The sequence below is a fragment of the Alligator mississippiensis genome, chromosome 7 (genome assembly GCF_030867095.1).
Source record: "Alligator mississippiensis isolate rAllMis1 chromosome 7, rAllMis1, whole genome shotgun sequence".
Taxonomy (NCBI): Eukaryota; Metazoa; Chordata; order Crocodylia; family Alligatoridae; genus Alligator; species Alligator mississippiensis.
Genome location: NC_081830.1, coordinates 6,974,847 through 6,992,346, shown reverse-complemented (window position 1 = coordinate 6,992,346; position 17,500 = coordinate 6,974,847). Strand labels below are relative to the sequence as shown.

At 45.7% G+C, this 17,500-nt stretch overlaps 2 gene segments (V, D, J or C); both read right to left on the bottom strand.

Annotated features, from left to right (window-relative positions):
- LOC106737515 (Ig mu chain C region membrane-bound form-like) overlaps window positions 1-15,455 on the bottom strand; it is a 52,331-nt gene extending 36,876 nt beyond the window's left edge. Inside the window, 1 exon segment of the C gene segment in view lies at window positions 15,261-15,455. Within this exon segment, the coding sequence occupies window positions 15,261-15,279 (19 nt within the window).
- The window catches only part of LOC102577049 (Ig mu chain C region-like), a 110,702-nt gene extending 93,452 nt beyond the window's left edge, over window positions 1-17,250 (bottom strand). Inside the window, 1 exon segment of the C gene segment in view lies at window positions 17,184-17,250. Within this exon segment, the coding sequence occupies window positions 17,184-17,202 (19 nt within the window).
- Between the last annotated feature and the right edge of the window lie 250 nt (window positions 17,251-17,500).

Sequence of the window (17,500 nt, the reverse complement as noted above, 5' to 3'; positions counted from 1 at the left end):
TATCAGACATCACCAGAGACACATTGACATGGGTTGGTTTACCCGTGGACTTGTCGATGGTCTTCTGAGCCACTTGCACGGGCAATTTCTCGTGTCCCACTACACATGTGTAGGTGTTCCCAGCATTCCAGTCCTGCTCGCTGATGGTCAGGGTGCTGTAGGCGAAGTAGAGCTGTGGATGCTGGGATTCAAGGGTAGGATTGCCAGTGATGTAACTGGAAGCCCTCATTGGCTCGCCATTCTGCAGCCACTGGACAAAGAAGTCAGGTGGGTTGAAGTCCTTCACCAAACAAGTGACTGTGGCAGATTCATGGAGGGCCAGTTGCTCAGAGGGAGGTGGCAATACGTAGATGGATGGAGCATGGCTGTTGGCAGCTGTAGAGAGAAGGGAAAGATGGAGAGGATAACGAATAAATCACCTTGCTGGTCACAAGGGAGTTCTGATTCTATTGGCTCAAGCTCAGATCTGCTCCGGTTCCTACATGGATTTTGTTTAGGAATTACTTCTAACGAGAGGATGAGTGATGATCATACTCAAGAGGAAATGAGCATTTTTATAGCTTTCATAGCCTACCACTATTAGTCATTCTGGAAGAGGCCATCTCATCAGGCCAGGGGGAGCTCACTTTGTTCACCAGCTACAGAGATTAATTGAGCTTGGAACCAGCGTGGGATCATCTTCTCTGAGGTCCAGCATAACCCACATGTAGCATAGGTACATTAGTGAAATTGTGTGAAGTGACTGGTGGAAGGTCTTGTGAAGAGGTAGAATATTGGGAAGCAGAGCCATGAGATCAGCTTAGTAACCCTAGCTTAATACAGGAAAAGATAGATCATCTCTTTCCTTCCCTGGCAGGAGACTCATCAAATTTGGACACCAGTCAAAGACCACCTAGATAGCCACTTCATGGGTCCATGCACAAAAATTGGGGCCAGTAAGGATTATTACAGTCTAATCTAGAGCTTATTTCAGGGGACTTCTAGCCTGGAGACTGTGTGAATGGTCTTAGGGTTAATTAACTTAGAAGTATGCCACTAGCTGTTTAACTTGGTCAAGAAGCTGAATATGGAGCAGAGCCAAGCCAACGCAAAAGAGGTGTCACTCACCAGGTTGCTTCTGCAGGCGCTTTTCAATGGGGAAGACGAGTTCTGGGTGGGCCACTATGCAGATGTAGATGTCTTCTTTGTCCCACTCATCTGCACACACTGTGGTCGTGGCAAGCGCACTGTACAGGCCATTGGGTTGCACCATGCGCTGCCCAGTGACCGTTTCCAGCACTTTCCCATTCTGTGTCATCCATGTCACATTTAACCCATCTGCAGTGGGCATGTTAGTGACCTTGCAGGTCAGCTTGGCTGATTTGGTGAGATAGATGTCAGCAAAGGCAGGCGGGATTGTCTGCACGTCAATACCAATGGACCCTTCTGTATCAACTGGAAGGGAAAAATTAGATGAATAAGATTTTCTTTGCTCATTTCCTAGCAGGATTTGCAAGTTTCTAGATGACTGTATTCTAATCATTAAGTGATGAGTACCCAGAACAGTCTCATTTTGAGCAAAGAGTTAGGTTAAAATGAGCTATTCTTCATTTTTTTTGGTCCTAAAACCTGTACTACAACTTGGTTCTGAGACTGTTCTGAAATGGGTCATGCCTCACCCTAAAGAGGCATATCTCAGCCCTAAGGGACGGATCTATTTATATTTTTTGATGTTTCACTCCATGACAATACCCTTCTTATCCCATTCCCAGTTCACTCACTGCTAAAATAGATGTGGGTTTATGCCATGTGCTGAAGGTTGGCTCTGTGGGGCATAAGCTTGCTACACAAACAGGTCGTGGCTATTTTACAGGGGCATGAAACAGTTGTGGAGTTTAACTTACAGCCGCACTCAAATGACTTGCTTGTGTTCCTCATCTCACTGATGTTCTTGCCGTCCACCTTGCAAGTGAAAACATTGTCAGCATTCCACTCTCCTTCGGTGACCGTCAGCTTACTGTTGAGTGTTTTGCTGATGGGGCCCACAGTGGTGAATCCAGACTTCACCAAAACCCCATTCTTCAGCCATTTCAGGGTGACATCTGTGGTACGAAGCCCCTCGACTCGGCAGAGGATGGTTGAATTTCTGAAGGGGGTTTCAAAGTCTTCTTTGGATGGGGGGTTGATAGACACAGTAGGGGGCTCAATAGCTAACATGCAAGAAAGAAAAATCAAAGGTCAGCAGATGAATACAACACTTGGAATGCAGAATGTATGTGTGCAGTTGATACTCTGTGCATGGGGTTTATATATATTCCTTGGCACCCAATGGGCTCTCTGTCTGTCGGTCATGGAACAGCTTTCTACCCCAAACCACATTCCAGCAGAGCACAGGGCTGAGTCTGGAAAGGGCATCTCCTCCATATAAGCACTGCCTGCAATCATACGTTCTATCCCATATCCCCTCCCCACCCCAAAGCCTGCTAGCTTTCCCCTGACTGGCTATTCTAAGTCTGCCATATTAAAGTCTAGAATGGAGAAGAGAACCCAGAAATGTCCTGACTTTCACCACCCCAACCTACCTGACACACATACCTTCTAGAGGTGGGGCTAGAACCCAGGAGTCCTGGTACACCTAGGTCCCCTACTCTAGCCCACTTGACCTTACATCCTCCTAGAGCTAGGGGGATAGGACCCTGGAGTCTAGGCCCCGCAGGTATGGAACTTGAGTGCCTATGGATTTATAAGAGGTATCTCCCTATAACAGGTAGAACTGAATGCCCTGGTGTAAGTTAATGTGCCTGTTGTCTGGAAGAACAGGTTTAAGTACTTACGGCCAGATGTCCAATCTACAGACACTCTCTGGTCTCCATTTGGGTGCTTGGCCAAGCAGACGTAGGGTTTCTCTTCTGACCAGTCATTGGTTGAGACTGATAGCTGAGTGGTAGCGGAGTAGGTCCCAACACTGCTTATGACAGGGGGGAATTTCTTGACGCCATTGGTGACATTGACGGCCTTATTATTGAGCCAGGAGAAAGTGATCGACGCGGGAAGAAAATCCTTGGCCAAGCAGCCCACTGTGATGGACTCTTGAGGTGTATCAGTCCCACAAGATGGGACGAGTGGGAAGAGAGTCGGGGCTTTTGGAGACTCTGAAGAGCAGAAAAATAAAAGGGGAGGGAATGTGGAGGAGTGGGACAAGAAAAAATGTTAAAACAAATACCATCATGGTGACTGGTGGGAAGCTGTTGTATTTAAACACCTGCCACTTGGTTAGGAGGAATAGAAATGCCAGTGTTACCCCATGTTCTGTGAGTCACATCATCCTGGGGCAAATAACACACAGAGCAAAGAAGACCAGAGAGAATTCCTTTTGGCAAAGTTCCTATTCAGAAGGTCTTGCTCTCTGTGGTAGGCACGTTGAACCACCTGGTCCTCATAAATATATAGAACCAGTGTCCTTTGTTTATTGATATCCTATTCCTACCCCATTATATATATGGACCAGGTATCATGGTTGCTTAAATATTTAATCTTTCCAAAGAGCAGAAAACCCTAAGCATTAACCATACTCCAGTTGAAAAGCCAAGCATTCACCCCAAAGCTTCTTGGTGACCCCACCAGAAGAACAGGCACAGGGATCCATCCTCTCTGCCTCAGGGTCAGGGCAACAGGCCATCTGGGTCTGAATCAAGGTATCAAACATACTCCTTGCCCCTCTCTAGTGCTCAATCACATGCTTTTATTTGCCAATCAGACAGCAGCTGTAACTGATGAAGCCAGCCTAAGTACAATGAGATAAAAAAAACCAAAATAATCCCTGGGGTTTTGCAATCTTGCCTTTTCTTCCCACATGGGATGGAACCATTAAGAACTGGTACCACAGGAGTCCAGCCATGGGATGGTAGAGAAAACAGACCCAGCTGAAAGGAAACCAACACCATGGGGCACCCACCCGGAGCCCTTTCACTCACCCCAGAGCACGACCCAATCAGGAAGGAATTGGCACCAGGGCCCCCTCCTCCCTGACCCAACCCTGCACCAATTCACAATGGGCTAGGGCAGAAGCCATACTAATGGGAACCAGAACTCCATTCCCAGCTGGGGTGCTTCTCCAGAATCACCTAAGGGCACAGCCAGGCAGATTGGACCTCTGGCCATGCACCCGTCCCAGAACTGGGAGCTGGTTCAGAACCACCATGTGACATGCAGAGTGCTGGCTCCTCCCTGCAGCTGGATGCTAACAGTAGAGCAGTGAGCACAGGTCAAGCAGAACTGGAACCCCATAGTCAACTTGAAGCTAGTAACACGTGGACACAAACACCCTTCCCTTTGTCCTCTGCAGCCTAGTTCTGACACCAGGTGGGGATCCAGGACCCTACCCGTAGCTTGGTATTAAATCTGGTACCATGCAGATCCAAACCTGCCACACCCTAGTTCTAGCCACCACCACCACTGGCTTGGGGAGTGGTGGTGGTGGCTGGGACTAGGAGTGAATGCCACAGAGGACTCTAAACTAGCTGGGATCAAACTGGAGAACTCAGAGCTGGCACTAGAGGGAGCTGGTACTGCACAGTGTAGGACCCGTTTTCCTTATACTGTATAGACCTGGCTGGGAGGCACAGCTCGGTGCTATAGCTCCACAGAGGAATCTACCAGGCAGGAGCCAATACATACCTGTGTCCTGACTACCTGCAGCAGATTTGGAACCAGCTGGGCTTGGATGACCTCTGAGCTGTTCAGAACCGATCATGCCCAGCTTCAGTGAGAGGCAGCTAGTACTGCTGGGGACCAGGGCCATCTCTTCAGCCTGGTGCCAGCTCAGATTGAGTCACTACAGCCCAGCGCTAATACAGAACCAGCCCAGCTGGTACTTTGGAGACAATTACCTGCTACCCAGGGATGCTACGGAGCTGGTTAGCAAGGAACCCAGTACTGGTACCACAGGGGACCCAGACCCACCATGCTGATACAGAACCAGCTACCGGGAAGCTGGTTTTGGAATGACTCTGATCCCTTGCAGCCGAGGGCTAGCACAGAACTAGAGAGGGGCAACTGGGCCAGCTTGGTTGCTACGGAGGGACCTGGACCTACCCACAGACCAGTGCTGCAACAGAACCAGGTAGGGGGGAAGCCGGTACTGGTAGCTGGGGGTAGGACTGGTGCTATAAGGGGTCAGGGTCCGTGCAGCCCAATGCTGTCACAGAGCTAGTAAGAGGTAATGGGACATGGGACCAAAAACTGGGACTAAAGGCAGCTCAGTGCTCCTATGGAACCAGCTAGTGGAAAACCCAGTACAGGACCAGCAGGAAGTGGGGAAAGGAAGTAGGGAGGGGCAGGAAACCAGGCTTCCCAATAGCCCATGCTGATACAAATCTGGCTACTGGAAAATCCAGTACAGGGGATCCCAGAGACCCCTCTACAGGCTGGTCCTAGTACTAGCAGGGACTCAGGCTAGTACAGACCCCTGCAGCCCTGTGCTAGTATAGGACCAGCTAGTGGGGAAAGGGACAGCCTGCAGGCTAGTGCTACAACAGAACCAGCTAGGGGGAAACCCCTGTACCAGGGGGAACTGAGCCCACCTGCAGCTCTGGGCTATTACAGAACCAGCTGGGGGAAACCCACCAGTACCTGGATCCCCTGCAGCTGCGGGCTGGTAGCCCGTACCAGGATCTGGTTAGGACAGACCGATGGTACTGGGGGCAGCTGGGTTCACCCCACAATCCTGTGCTAATAGAGGCAGTTGGCAGGGAGCGGGTAGAGGATTCCCCCACAACCTTCTGCTGGGTCTAGCAGGGACCCAGTTTCTTGCAGCCCTGTGCAAGTATACAGTAAGCTGGGGGGAACCAGGCCAGTCCAGGGCTGCTGCTACAGAGGGACCCAGATCCACCTGCAGCCCTCAGCTGTTACAGAGCCAGTACTGGATTCTCCACTAGCTGATACCAGGGGGCAGCCAAACCCACCTACAGCTTTGGGCTCTTACAGAACCAGCTGGGGGAACTGGGCCATACCACAGCACCATGCTCTGGTGCGTTGGAGGGACCCAGACCCACCTACAAAGCCAGGTAGTGGCAAAGCTAGTATGGGGGATCCCAGGGGCCCCCCTGCAGCCTGGTGCTAGCACTAGCATGGACTCAGGCTAGTACAGAACTAGCTAGGGAGAACAGAGTCCCTGAAGCTGAGGCAGAACCAAGGAGCAAGGAACCGGTACTGGGGATGGTGGTGGTGGTGGGGAAGCCAAGGTCCCCTGCAGACCCGGGCTAATACAGGACTAGCAGGGGAACTGGTGTTAGGGAGGATCCCAAACCTACCCACGGACCCAAGCTATTACAGAATCAGCTAGCAGGGAAGCTAGTACAGGTACCGGCAGGACCTAGATCCCCTGCAACTTGATGGTAGAATAGGTCTAGCTGGAGGAACTGGACCAATCCGCAGCCCCCACCAGCCGCAGCTGGTGCTAGGGAGGGTCCTGGACCCACCAGCAGACCTCAGCTATTACAGAACCAGCTAGCGGGAAAGCCAATACCAGTGGCAGTGGGCCCCAGGTCCCCTGCAGCCTGGTGCTGGTAAAGGATCAGTTGTGGGGAGGAAAACTGATCCAGCTCATTGCTCCATACTTGTGCTAGGTAGGGTCCTGGACCCACCTGCAGCCCCTAGCTCTTACAGAACCAGCTAGTGGAGAAGCTAGTACCAGTAGCAGCAGGACCGAGATCCCCTACACTTCAGTGCTAGAATAGGAGTAGCTGGGAGAAATGGTTCAGCCTGCAGCTCTGTGCTGTTTCAGACCCAGCTAGCGGGGAACCCCCGCAGTCCAGTGCTGGTGCTAGCGGGGAACTAGTATCAGCCTGGCTTCAGTGCGGAATGAGCTAGGGGGACCCAGAGTCCCTCCAGCCTGCTACTAGTATAGGATCAGTTAGGGTGGGAATCCCACCAGCCCGCAGCTGGTGCTAGGGAAGCCCCCAGCTATTACAGAACCAGGTAGCAGGGAAACCAATACCAGTACCTGGATCCCCTGCATCTCAGTGCTGGTATAAAATCAACTGAGGGGGAACAGGTCCAGCCCACACCCCCATGTGGGTGCTGGGGAGGGTTCTGGACCCACCTGCAGCCCCCAGCTATTATAGAATCAGCTCGTGAGGAAGCCAGTACCGGTACCCGTGCGAGTCTGATCCCCTGCAGCCCAGTGCTTGTATAAGCTTATCTAGGGGGAATGGGGCCAGCAGCCCCCAGCTTCCATAGAACGAGTTAGCAGGGAAGCTAGTACTGTTATCAGCGGGATCTGGATCCCCTGCAGCTCGGTGCTAGAATAGAAGTAACTGGGGGAACTGCGCCAGCCCCCAGCTCTATGTCGGTGCTAGGGAAGGTCCCAGACCCGCTGGCAGCTCCCAGCTGTTACAGAACCAGCTTGCAGAGAAACCAGTGCTGGTACAAGCGGGACCCGGGTTCCCGGCAGCCCAGTGCTGGTATAGGATCAGCTAGGGGGAGAATGAGACCAGCCCACAGCCCCATGGTGGTGCTATGCAGGGTCCTGGACCCAGTTGCAGCCCCCAGCTATTACAGAACAGGCAAGAAGTACCAGCGGTACTACCCGCCGGTACCAGCGGGACCTGGATCCCCTGCAACCCAGTGCTAGCATAGGATCAGCTACTCAGGAGGAATGGGGCCAGCCCGCAGCCCCCTTGCTGGCATTATGCAGGGTCCTGGATTCCCAGCAGCCCCCAGCTGTTACAGAATCAGCTAGCGGAGAAGCTAGTACCACTACCAGAGAGACCTGGATTCCTGGCAGCCCAGTGCTGGTAGCGGATCAGCGGGGAGAGAGGGGGAAAACAGGGCTATCCTGCAGCACCATGCTAGTGCTAGGGAGGGTCCTGGACCCACCGGCAGCTACCAGCTGTTACTGAGCCAGCTAGCAGGGAAGCCAGTACTGGTATAAGAAGCCAGTACCGGTACCAGCGGTACCTGGATCCCCTGCAGCCTTGTGCTAGTATAGGATTGGCAAGGGGCAATGGGGACAGCCTGCAGCCCCATGCCGGTGCTATGCAGGGTCCTGGACCCCCAGAAGCCTCCAGCTATTATAGAACCAGCTAGTGCGGAAGCCAGAACCAGTACCAGCAGGACATGGATCCCGTGCAGCCTGGTGCTGGTATAGGATGAGCTAGGGTGGAGCGGGGCCAGCCTGCAGCCCCATGCTAGAGCTAGGGAGCATCCCGGACTCCCGGCTGTTACAGAATCAGCTAGCAGGGACCTGGATTACTTGCAGCCCAGTGCTCGTAAAGGATCAGCTTGAGGTGGGGACAGGGCTAGCTTGCAGCTCTGCTCTGCTATGCAGGGTCCTGGACCCAGTTGCAGCCCCCAGCTATTACAGAACAGGCAAGAAGTACCAGCGGTACTACCCGCCGGTACCAGCGGGACCTGGATCCCCTGCAGCCTTGTGCTAGTATAGGATTGGCAAGGGGCAATGGGGACAGCCTGCAGTCCCATGCCGGTGCTATGCAGGGTCCTGGACCCCCAGAAGCCTCCAGCTATTATAGAACCAGCTAGTGCGGAAGCCAGAACCAGTACCAGCAGGACATGGATCCCGTGCAGCCTGGTGCTGGTATAGGATGAGCTAGGGTGGAGCGGGGCCAGCCTGCAGCCCCATGCTAGAGCTAGGGAGCATCCCGGACTCCCGGCTGTTACAGAATCAGCTAGCAGGGACCTGGATTCCTTGCAGCCCAGTGCTCGTAAAGGGTCAGCTTGAGGTGGGGACAGGGCTAGCTTGCAGCTCTGCTCTGCTATGCAGGGTCCTGGACCCAGTTGCAGCCCCCAGCTATTATAGAACAGGCAAGAAGTACCAGCGGTACTACCCGCCGGTACCAGCAGGACCTGGATCCCCTGCAACCCAGTGCTAGCATAGGATCATCTACACAGGAGGAATGGGGCCAGCCCGCAGCCCCCTTGCTGGCATTATGCAGGGTCCTGGATTCCCAGCAGCCCCCAGCTGTTACAGAATCAGCTAGCGGAGAAGCTAGTACCACTACCAGAGAGACCTGGATTCCTGGCAGCCCAGTGCTGGTAGTGGATCAGCGGGGAGAGAGGGGGCTGGACCCCCTGCTATGGAGGGTCCTGGACCCACCTGCAGCCCCTAGCACTTACAGAACCAGCTAGCCGGGAAGCTAGTACCAACACCAGCAGGACCCTGATTCCTTGCAGCTGAGCATTAGAATAGGACTAGCTAGGGGTAGCAGGCCAGCCTGCAGCTCCATGCTGTTGCTAGGGAGGGTCCTGAACCCACCCACAGCCCCCAGCTATTATAGACCCAGCTGGCAGGAAAGCCAGTACTGGTTCTAGTGGGACCCAGATGCTACAGCTCAGTGCTGGTATAGGATCAGCTAGGGGGAGTAGGGCCAGCCCGCAGCCCCATGCAGGGTCCTGGACCCACCGGCAACCCTCAGCTGTTACAGAACCAGCTAGCAGGGAGGCCAGTACTGGTACCAGTGGGACCTGGATCCCCTGCAGCCTGGTGCTAGTATAGGACTAGCTGTGGGAACCCAGCCAGCCCGCTACCCTGTGCTGGTGCTAAGGAGGGTCCTGGACCCACCAGCAGCACCTGGTGCTAATATAGACCCAGCTAGCAGGGAAGCCAGTACCAATAGCAGGGGCAGCTAGACCCACCTGTAGCCTGGTGCTACTACAGAACCAGCTGGCTAGGGGCAACCCAGCATCGGTACTGTAGGGAGCTAGGACTGGTGCTAGCGGGAACGCAGCTCCCTGCAGCCCAATGCTGCTACAGAACTGGCTACCCTGAGGGGCTGTAGCTGGTGCCGTGATCTAGGCAGGGGCTGGGAGCTTGGTACCACAGGGGACCTGGCTACCCAGGAGCCTAGGTCTGGTCCAGAACTGTCTGGGGCAGTTCGGTACAACCCGAGATCCAAGCTTCCCCCTGAGCCAGGTATAGAAAAAGCCTGGAGGGATCGGTACCACAGGAGACCTGAACTGCCCAAAAGCCAGTTCGGGGCTAGTACAGGTTGGGGCTATCAGTACCACTTAGGCTCAAGCCACCCATGCCCGCAGTCAAACCACAAAGCCATAAAGTCAAGCGAGTATTCTAAGAAATCATTGAATCTATCCCTGAGGGCATCTAATTATTTCTGGTTGAGTGGTTATTGAACCCAGGCAGAACTAAATAACCAATCAAGCATTACAATCAGGGCTAGAGGTCCAAAGATTTAAGTCTCAAGGGGAAAGAAGGCATTTAAAATAGGAAATACTTCTAAACTTGGTAATATTATCTATATTCAGGATAATATGCCTTGTTCTACCTATTAGTAAAATGCACCACCCCCCACCCAAATCCTAGCATTCATGCTCAAATCCCAAGTTCATCCTTGTTAAAAAACCCCTAAAGATTCTATTTAATGTCCAAATCAATTGCATCAGAAATTGCTGTAAGGTTAAAGCAACTGAATATAAGCCTAGACTCTTAAGCTTCTATCTCAAAATGAAGACCAGAAAAAAGTCTACTTATGGGGAAATAAAAGATTAACCGATTTCAAACTAAGTTCAGTTATCCTATGCACTTTCAAGCACAACTAGGATACAAATAGTCAATAAATGAGACTTACTGCCAATTTATATAGTTTACAAAGCCATATGAACTGGAAAAGTACATCTTAATTCCCCAACTAAATTATTTGTCACCTAACAACATACTGATCATATCGTATCAATAAATTAATGCCAACTTCCAAACTAAGTTTCAAAGTCAATAGTATCAGCTACTTATTAATAAATCATAGTAAGCTCCTATCTATAGACTAAGAATAAAATGAACTATGAAATTATACTGTTGCTTAAGTTAACAGTCAAGCCTAAATGAATTCTATATCTCTATTCTTGTTCATGATCAACTTGTTTTCTTAAGCAAATCTATTTTCAGTTTTTGAAAAACAATTGAAATTTTAAAATAGTCTTAGGGAGAAATACACATTTTAAAAACATCAATTTCATACTTTTAAGTATTAGAAGTACTATTAGCAATAGAAGAGTTAAATAGATTCTTACTTACTGAATCTCTAGTCAAACGTAGTCAGTTATTCTCTAGTCAAACGTAGTCAGTTATTCTGATAACTTCTCCAAAAAGGAGTTTAATTAATTGCCTCGTAGGTAAATTCTCCCAGATGGATTTAGTCTTCCAAGTAATTTTTGTACCGGTTTGAAAGGGTCTCAGGGGAAATTGCTTTGGCTGGTAATAATTTTTTTTTATAATTGAATTGGGAATTGAAAACATTTCAACCTGACAGAACATTGTACTTGGGGAAAAAATTTAAAAAGTTAGAAAAAAAGATAAAAGTTTCTTCCAGTGGACTTCCATATTCAATTAAAATTCAAACTAAAGAGCATTTAAGGTGAATATAATTATCTTCTATCCGGATATCAAGTTTCAGATGATTAAATTTGCTGTTAATAACTAAATCAGAAGAAATTAAAAGTATATTCATCATAAATGCATTGCCGTTGCATTAAAATTGCCTAATTCTAATAATTAAAATAATTATTGTATTTATCTAATAATTAAAATAATTATTGTATTTAGTTTTAATAAAGTTAATTCCATTGCTAAATTTAAAGACTTGTTAAAATTAAACTAGATTAGAGTGTGTTCATATAATCCCATGGGTTGAAAAACGAGCTTTAGTTCCTCCAGCCCCCTGATAAACCGAAGTAGTGGATAGAAAACAGATATCGGCTTAAACTGTACAAAAACAACTAGAAAAATGAAGCAAACAAACTAAAAAAAAACCCAATGAAAAGAAAACAACTAGAACTAGATACTATCTTTTTTTTTTTTTTTTTTTTGGTAAAACGGGCCAGAAAAAAACCAGAGTCAAATTATTCTTGTTTATCCGAAAACTAAAGATGTGCAGGCAAGGCATTTCATTCAAATCGCAAGGAAGGAGAAACAAAAATTTAGTAGAAAAACAGCTTGATTTAGCTCAAGATAGCGATCAACATGTTGATCATTGCCACCTGCACAGATATTATTTTTACACCCCCTGGACAGATGTGACTGTTGTTTGGAACCACCTTGGCTATTTTGGGAACATGCAAAACTGACTTCAAGGGTGGTGATGTTTTCGAAACCAGATTCAGGACTATTTCTGGAAATAGGTGGGTTAAAATAGGCTAAAATCGAGAAACGAATCTCAGGCCACCTGCTAGTTGAACTCCCCAGAGACCTCCCAGCTGCTAGTCGGCCATCTTGTGCCCAGCTACAAAGAAGAGTTTTATTTTATTTTCTTTTTAATTTTCAGCTGTGAGTGTTCAGACTGAGACAGGCTGAGGTTTGTTCCATCAGCAACAGAATTGAACACTGGCAGTGAAGTGGGCTGCTGAACGTAGCAAATCTCGCTTTTTTTAAATGATAAGATTCAATTATAATTTACTTCTAATACATTTGATGGCCAGTTTATAGGACATTTCTAACTGGATTAGGCATAAAAATCCCTGGAAACTCAGCATCTCAACCCCTTCACTTTCAAGTCATTAGAATTCCTTAAGCACCATAACAAAATACTAGTTCTTCTATGAAAAAATTAGTTGCACTCAGTCACAAGGGGAAACCCTCCCCCCCAGATCTTTGGAAGCATTAGTTTATAAAATAAATGTCTATAGGAGGCACATTTACGGGACAAAAGGCAGTAAAGTACCAAACTCTTTACTGTACCTAACATTTTCCCCTTAAGGTAACAACTAGGGTATTTTTACTTTTAATCCTAATTATTTCTCATTAAACACACACATTGAACTTTTCCTGAGTGAGTAGTTTTTCAATTCACTTAGAGGTTTAATTACCTAGTTTATCTAGCTTTATTATGAATTATCCGTGAAAACACTTATCTCTAAACTCAGTTGTAACCGCCTATAAAATTTAAAGTTAGATTTAAAGTTTTAATGGGAGAAGTTTGCGGCACGGTGGAATTTAACCCGGTAAAGGTCTAATTCTGATAATGCGTGTTTCCAGAAAGTAAAGGCAGATATAGATAGATTAGGTTTGATAGATCAGTAAATGTGATTAAACATTTAAAACAAAGGTAGGAGTGATGGATTAGATAAATTAATAAATTAGGAGGAACAGACTATATAGATCTGTCTTTGATAGATGAAACAAAGATCAGAGCAACAATTGAGATAAAGATTATATGTAACGAGAGCAAAATAAATCCTAGAGTGACTGCAAGGCAAAGGGACTGGATAACTTGATAAGTGAAATCACAAGAAAGAAATTAGATATTGAAAGGTGAGGCAGACAGATATTAAAAAAATTGATGGTCAACCTTAACATCCCAATATTCAGAGAGAGAGAGTTTGGGAGACACGGATTACAGAATTAAAAACCCTCCACATATCACTTATGCCTTCACCAATAAATCAACTGACATTTGAACATTAAGAAAAATTGATTTACCTGAAGTGACAGTGACCATGGTCCCTTGTCCCCAGTAGTCATAAGCATAATCACCTTGCTTGACTTCTGTTGGAAGTCTGGGCAAAAACCTCGCTAAATTCTGACATCTTTTTTACCATAATAGATGTTTTGGGGTTCCTCTGCATCAGAGAGGACTTTTAGAAGGTCTAAAATAACTTCAGTTAATCCAAGGCAGATTCAAAAGGTGAACATGAACTTCCAGAGTCCGTGTTATTTATTAAATACTATTTATTAAATATTATTTATCTAAGAGGCAATTAAGAACAAGTTTAATGATACTATCAAAGACATTTTAACCTGACATATTTTCTCCCATTAACCTGGCTTTCCTTCTAGTAATCAAGAAAAAATCCTTATTCATTTTCCCCCTATGTTAATTAATAATATCAATTAGGAAGTTCAAATCACAACCTGACAATCAGTTAAGACCCTTAAATGATTCAATTCTATTCTTAAGTGTCTTGTTTTCAGGGAGATTTTTAAATGGATTAAAGTGTCTAATTATTGTATGTACCTTTCAAAGCCTCAGCCTAAGTGGTTATGGTCAAAGATGACCAGAAATATTTTTTATCATCAAAACTCCCTCTAAAAACATGTCACGCACTTTAAGAAAGCCACCCTGTTTACAATTATTACACAAAATGGAGAAATAACAATTGTAAAAGGATTAAAAGACACTTGATCTGTCAGAGACAGCAACTCTGTCACAAAGGTTATTTTATAATATTAGATTATCGGCTTTATGAAATGTTTGAATCTAAGCTCCGTTAAAGCCAGCGACTGGAATTCGGCTGACTTCAAACAGAGCTGAATTTTTGTCAAACATGACTACAATTTCCAATTGTTTAATTACTCAAAAGGAAGATATTTTTTTCCTTCATATTTACCTGAAGTGACAGTCACCATAGTTCCTTGTCCCCAGTAAGCAAACCACTTGTCACACTGGAATTTATCTATGATCGCATTTGACAATAACATTCCCTGTCCAATTAATTAACTGACTGACTGATTAATAAAAACTAGGATTTTTTTTATAGGAGACAGTTTGACAATGAGAAGTTGAAACATCTGACCTTGCCTAGAGTCATTTAAAAGATCTTTTTTGACAAATGCTTACCGATGTTTAAGTTTCCCTACATTTTTTAGTTTACCCTACTTTAATTTTTCTGATGAATGGCCAGATTTACTAAATTTTAGGGACTGAATCAGGCAGATTAATTGTTTTTCAAAACTGTTACATCTTTAAGGCTAAAATGATCAAGTCTTTACAACTAATTTCCTACCAATCCTATATTCCCCAACCACCAATTCCTTTTATATTAAAATTTAATTCTGACTTAGCCCTTAGAATCCAGTCCCCCGCCTAAGACTAAATAGAATTAATTCATTTTCTAGGCTGCCTCCAACTGCCTTTTTTTCTTCAATCTGTCCCGTTAAGATTTAATTAATAAAACAGTCGTAACAACCTCACCTGTCATTTGTCACCAAACTCCCAAACATGAGAAAATCATAGTAATAAAATAATTGATTCTGGCTGCATGTAAAATGTCCCTCGGACAGTGGTGGCAAAGGCAATGCCGAAAGAAAACGACATGAAATCCATTTTTAACAGGGGTCAGGGTGGAAAAATCAATCTTTTGCTCTGACACCGATTTAAAACCCTGTTCCTTCACCGCAATTGAGTGAAATGCCCCGGAGGGCATTGAGAAATGAAAAAGTTATGCCGGCTATAGTCAACCTCCCCAGACAGAATTTTTTTCAAAAATCCCAGAACTGGAGAAATTAGTGGGTTAGAGAGCAATAAATGTCTTACCTGAGGTGACGGTGACCATGGTTCCTTGGCCCCAGTAATCAAAGTAGTCACACTGTCACAGTTACCCTCAGTGGGTGTACAAAAACCTTAACCCAAGTCCTACCGGGACCTCAGAATATATTTCACCCTATTGTTATTTTTAAAAAAGTAACCTCTATCTTTCTAAAACTTTTATAGGGCCCTTTACAACTGAAAAAAACATTTTCCGAGAAACAAAATAAGAAAAGAGGATAGAGGCTAGGGTTTACCTGAAGTCACGGTGACCAGGGTCCCTTGACCCCAGTAATCGAATCGGTTGTACACAAGAGTACATTTAATCCATTATCCTAAACAATAACCTCAGACCCGTGTTGGTTGAGTTTGGCCTTGGGCGGCAAAGACTCAAGGGTCAAGATCTAAGCTCCACTAAAAATCAAATATCTCATTTTGCTCCATAATAAATCTATTTTGTCAAGAATGACAATATCTAAGCAGAGTAAAATCCTGATTAAAAAGCCTTGCCTGACCTCTGATACTTTTATAAATGGACCCTCCTCTGGGGAACAATATTTTAACCTGTTAAAAAATGATAGAACTTAACCCATAAAAGCCAGGAGTGAAAAACTTACCGCTGGTAACGGTCACCATCGTTCCTTGACCCCAGTAGCCAAAAGTATAGTAATCACAGTGGTTCTAACTCGGGTCCTACCTGACTAAAACCTAAGGAATCAGTCCATCCCCCATTCTTTAATTAAACTTCATCATTTAATTCACTGTCTATCACTTTTATGTTCATTTTTGCCTCCCTTTGTCTTCTTTACCAAAATCATCACTAAAAAATTGGTGCTGAGGGGGCAAAGTTATTCCAAATGAAAGATAAGTCAATTTAATCAATTAGCAGTAAAACGGATTGAAAAAAAGAGGAGGAAAGCATTTACCTGATGTGACGGTCACCATGGTCCCTTGTCCCCAGTACTCAAAAGCATTGTAGTCACATTGATAAAATCTAAGAGTCTGTTTCTACATAAACCTACTGCTTTATTGATACTGATTTTAAACTTCAGAACTGGTCACTTAGATCACCCAGCTGACCTGGTCTAATCCTCAGGTGACAGAAATACAATTTACACCATTTTTATTCAAGAACTTGTCAGTTTTTATCATAATTTTCTATTTTAACTGGCTTAGTCTCACCTTCCCTCAACCTAAATTTGACAGATAGCTAGATTTCTTTAGTGACTAGGTCTATTTGGCATTTTATTCTTATTTTTTAACTATAGTGTTCAATTTAATCCTGCCTCCTACTGAATGATAGTCACTTGAATCTATGAACATCTCACCTAACGGAATCTACCAAGTTCAACAGAGCAATATTTCTCCGTCTTTGGGTCTGACCTGTAGCCAATTCAGCGGGAAGCCAACGGGAATCCCTTCATGAAGTGAAGATTACCACTGATTTATGGTGGCTTGGGGATCGAACTCAATTTTTAAAAATCTCCAAGAAAACTTTTGAGCAAAGGTTTTGGGGGTTCAAAAAGAAGAGTAGTTCTTACCTGAAGTCACGGTGACCAGGGTCCCTTGTCCCCAGGCATCAAAGCCATAGTAATCACACTAGTCTAATCTCTTATCATGGTGGTACAATAACCCATTCACACTCCCTTGGTTATTAGCAATCATCTTTTCCCAGTGGCTATTTTAACCCTACACATAATCTAATCTTAATATTTGCCTCCTAAGTTTTTTAATTCTCACCCAGTGACTCTGAATATCACATTTTAACAATTTCTACATAATACCAGCCTCAATATTTTTTCAAAATACCTCACTGGGGGTTGAATTACCCTGAACAGATATAAGTTAGAGAAAATTTCCTGGATTTCAGAAACTACTTGCAATATATTTCAACATTTCTGGATTTCTAAGATACATAGGAATGATACCTACCTGATGTGACGGTGACCATGGTTCCTTGTCCCCAGTTGTCAAAGTAAGCATAATAGTCACAGCAATACATTACCATGTCCTCAGGGCACAAAAACCTGCCCAAGTATTTCAGCCAGATTTTCAATAGTGATTTTTGGGTTCCCTACTGGAGGTTGCTTTCAGTTTCCCCAGCTAGATTTTTTTTTAACATACTCGTGTCACAATAACAGGATTTAGAAGGGTATACTGTATGACACCAAGGCAATTTGGACACCCATCAGCCAACTTTAATCACTTGGAAAAACCTCAGCCTCAACATTTTGATCAAACACATTCTA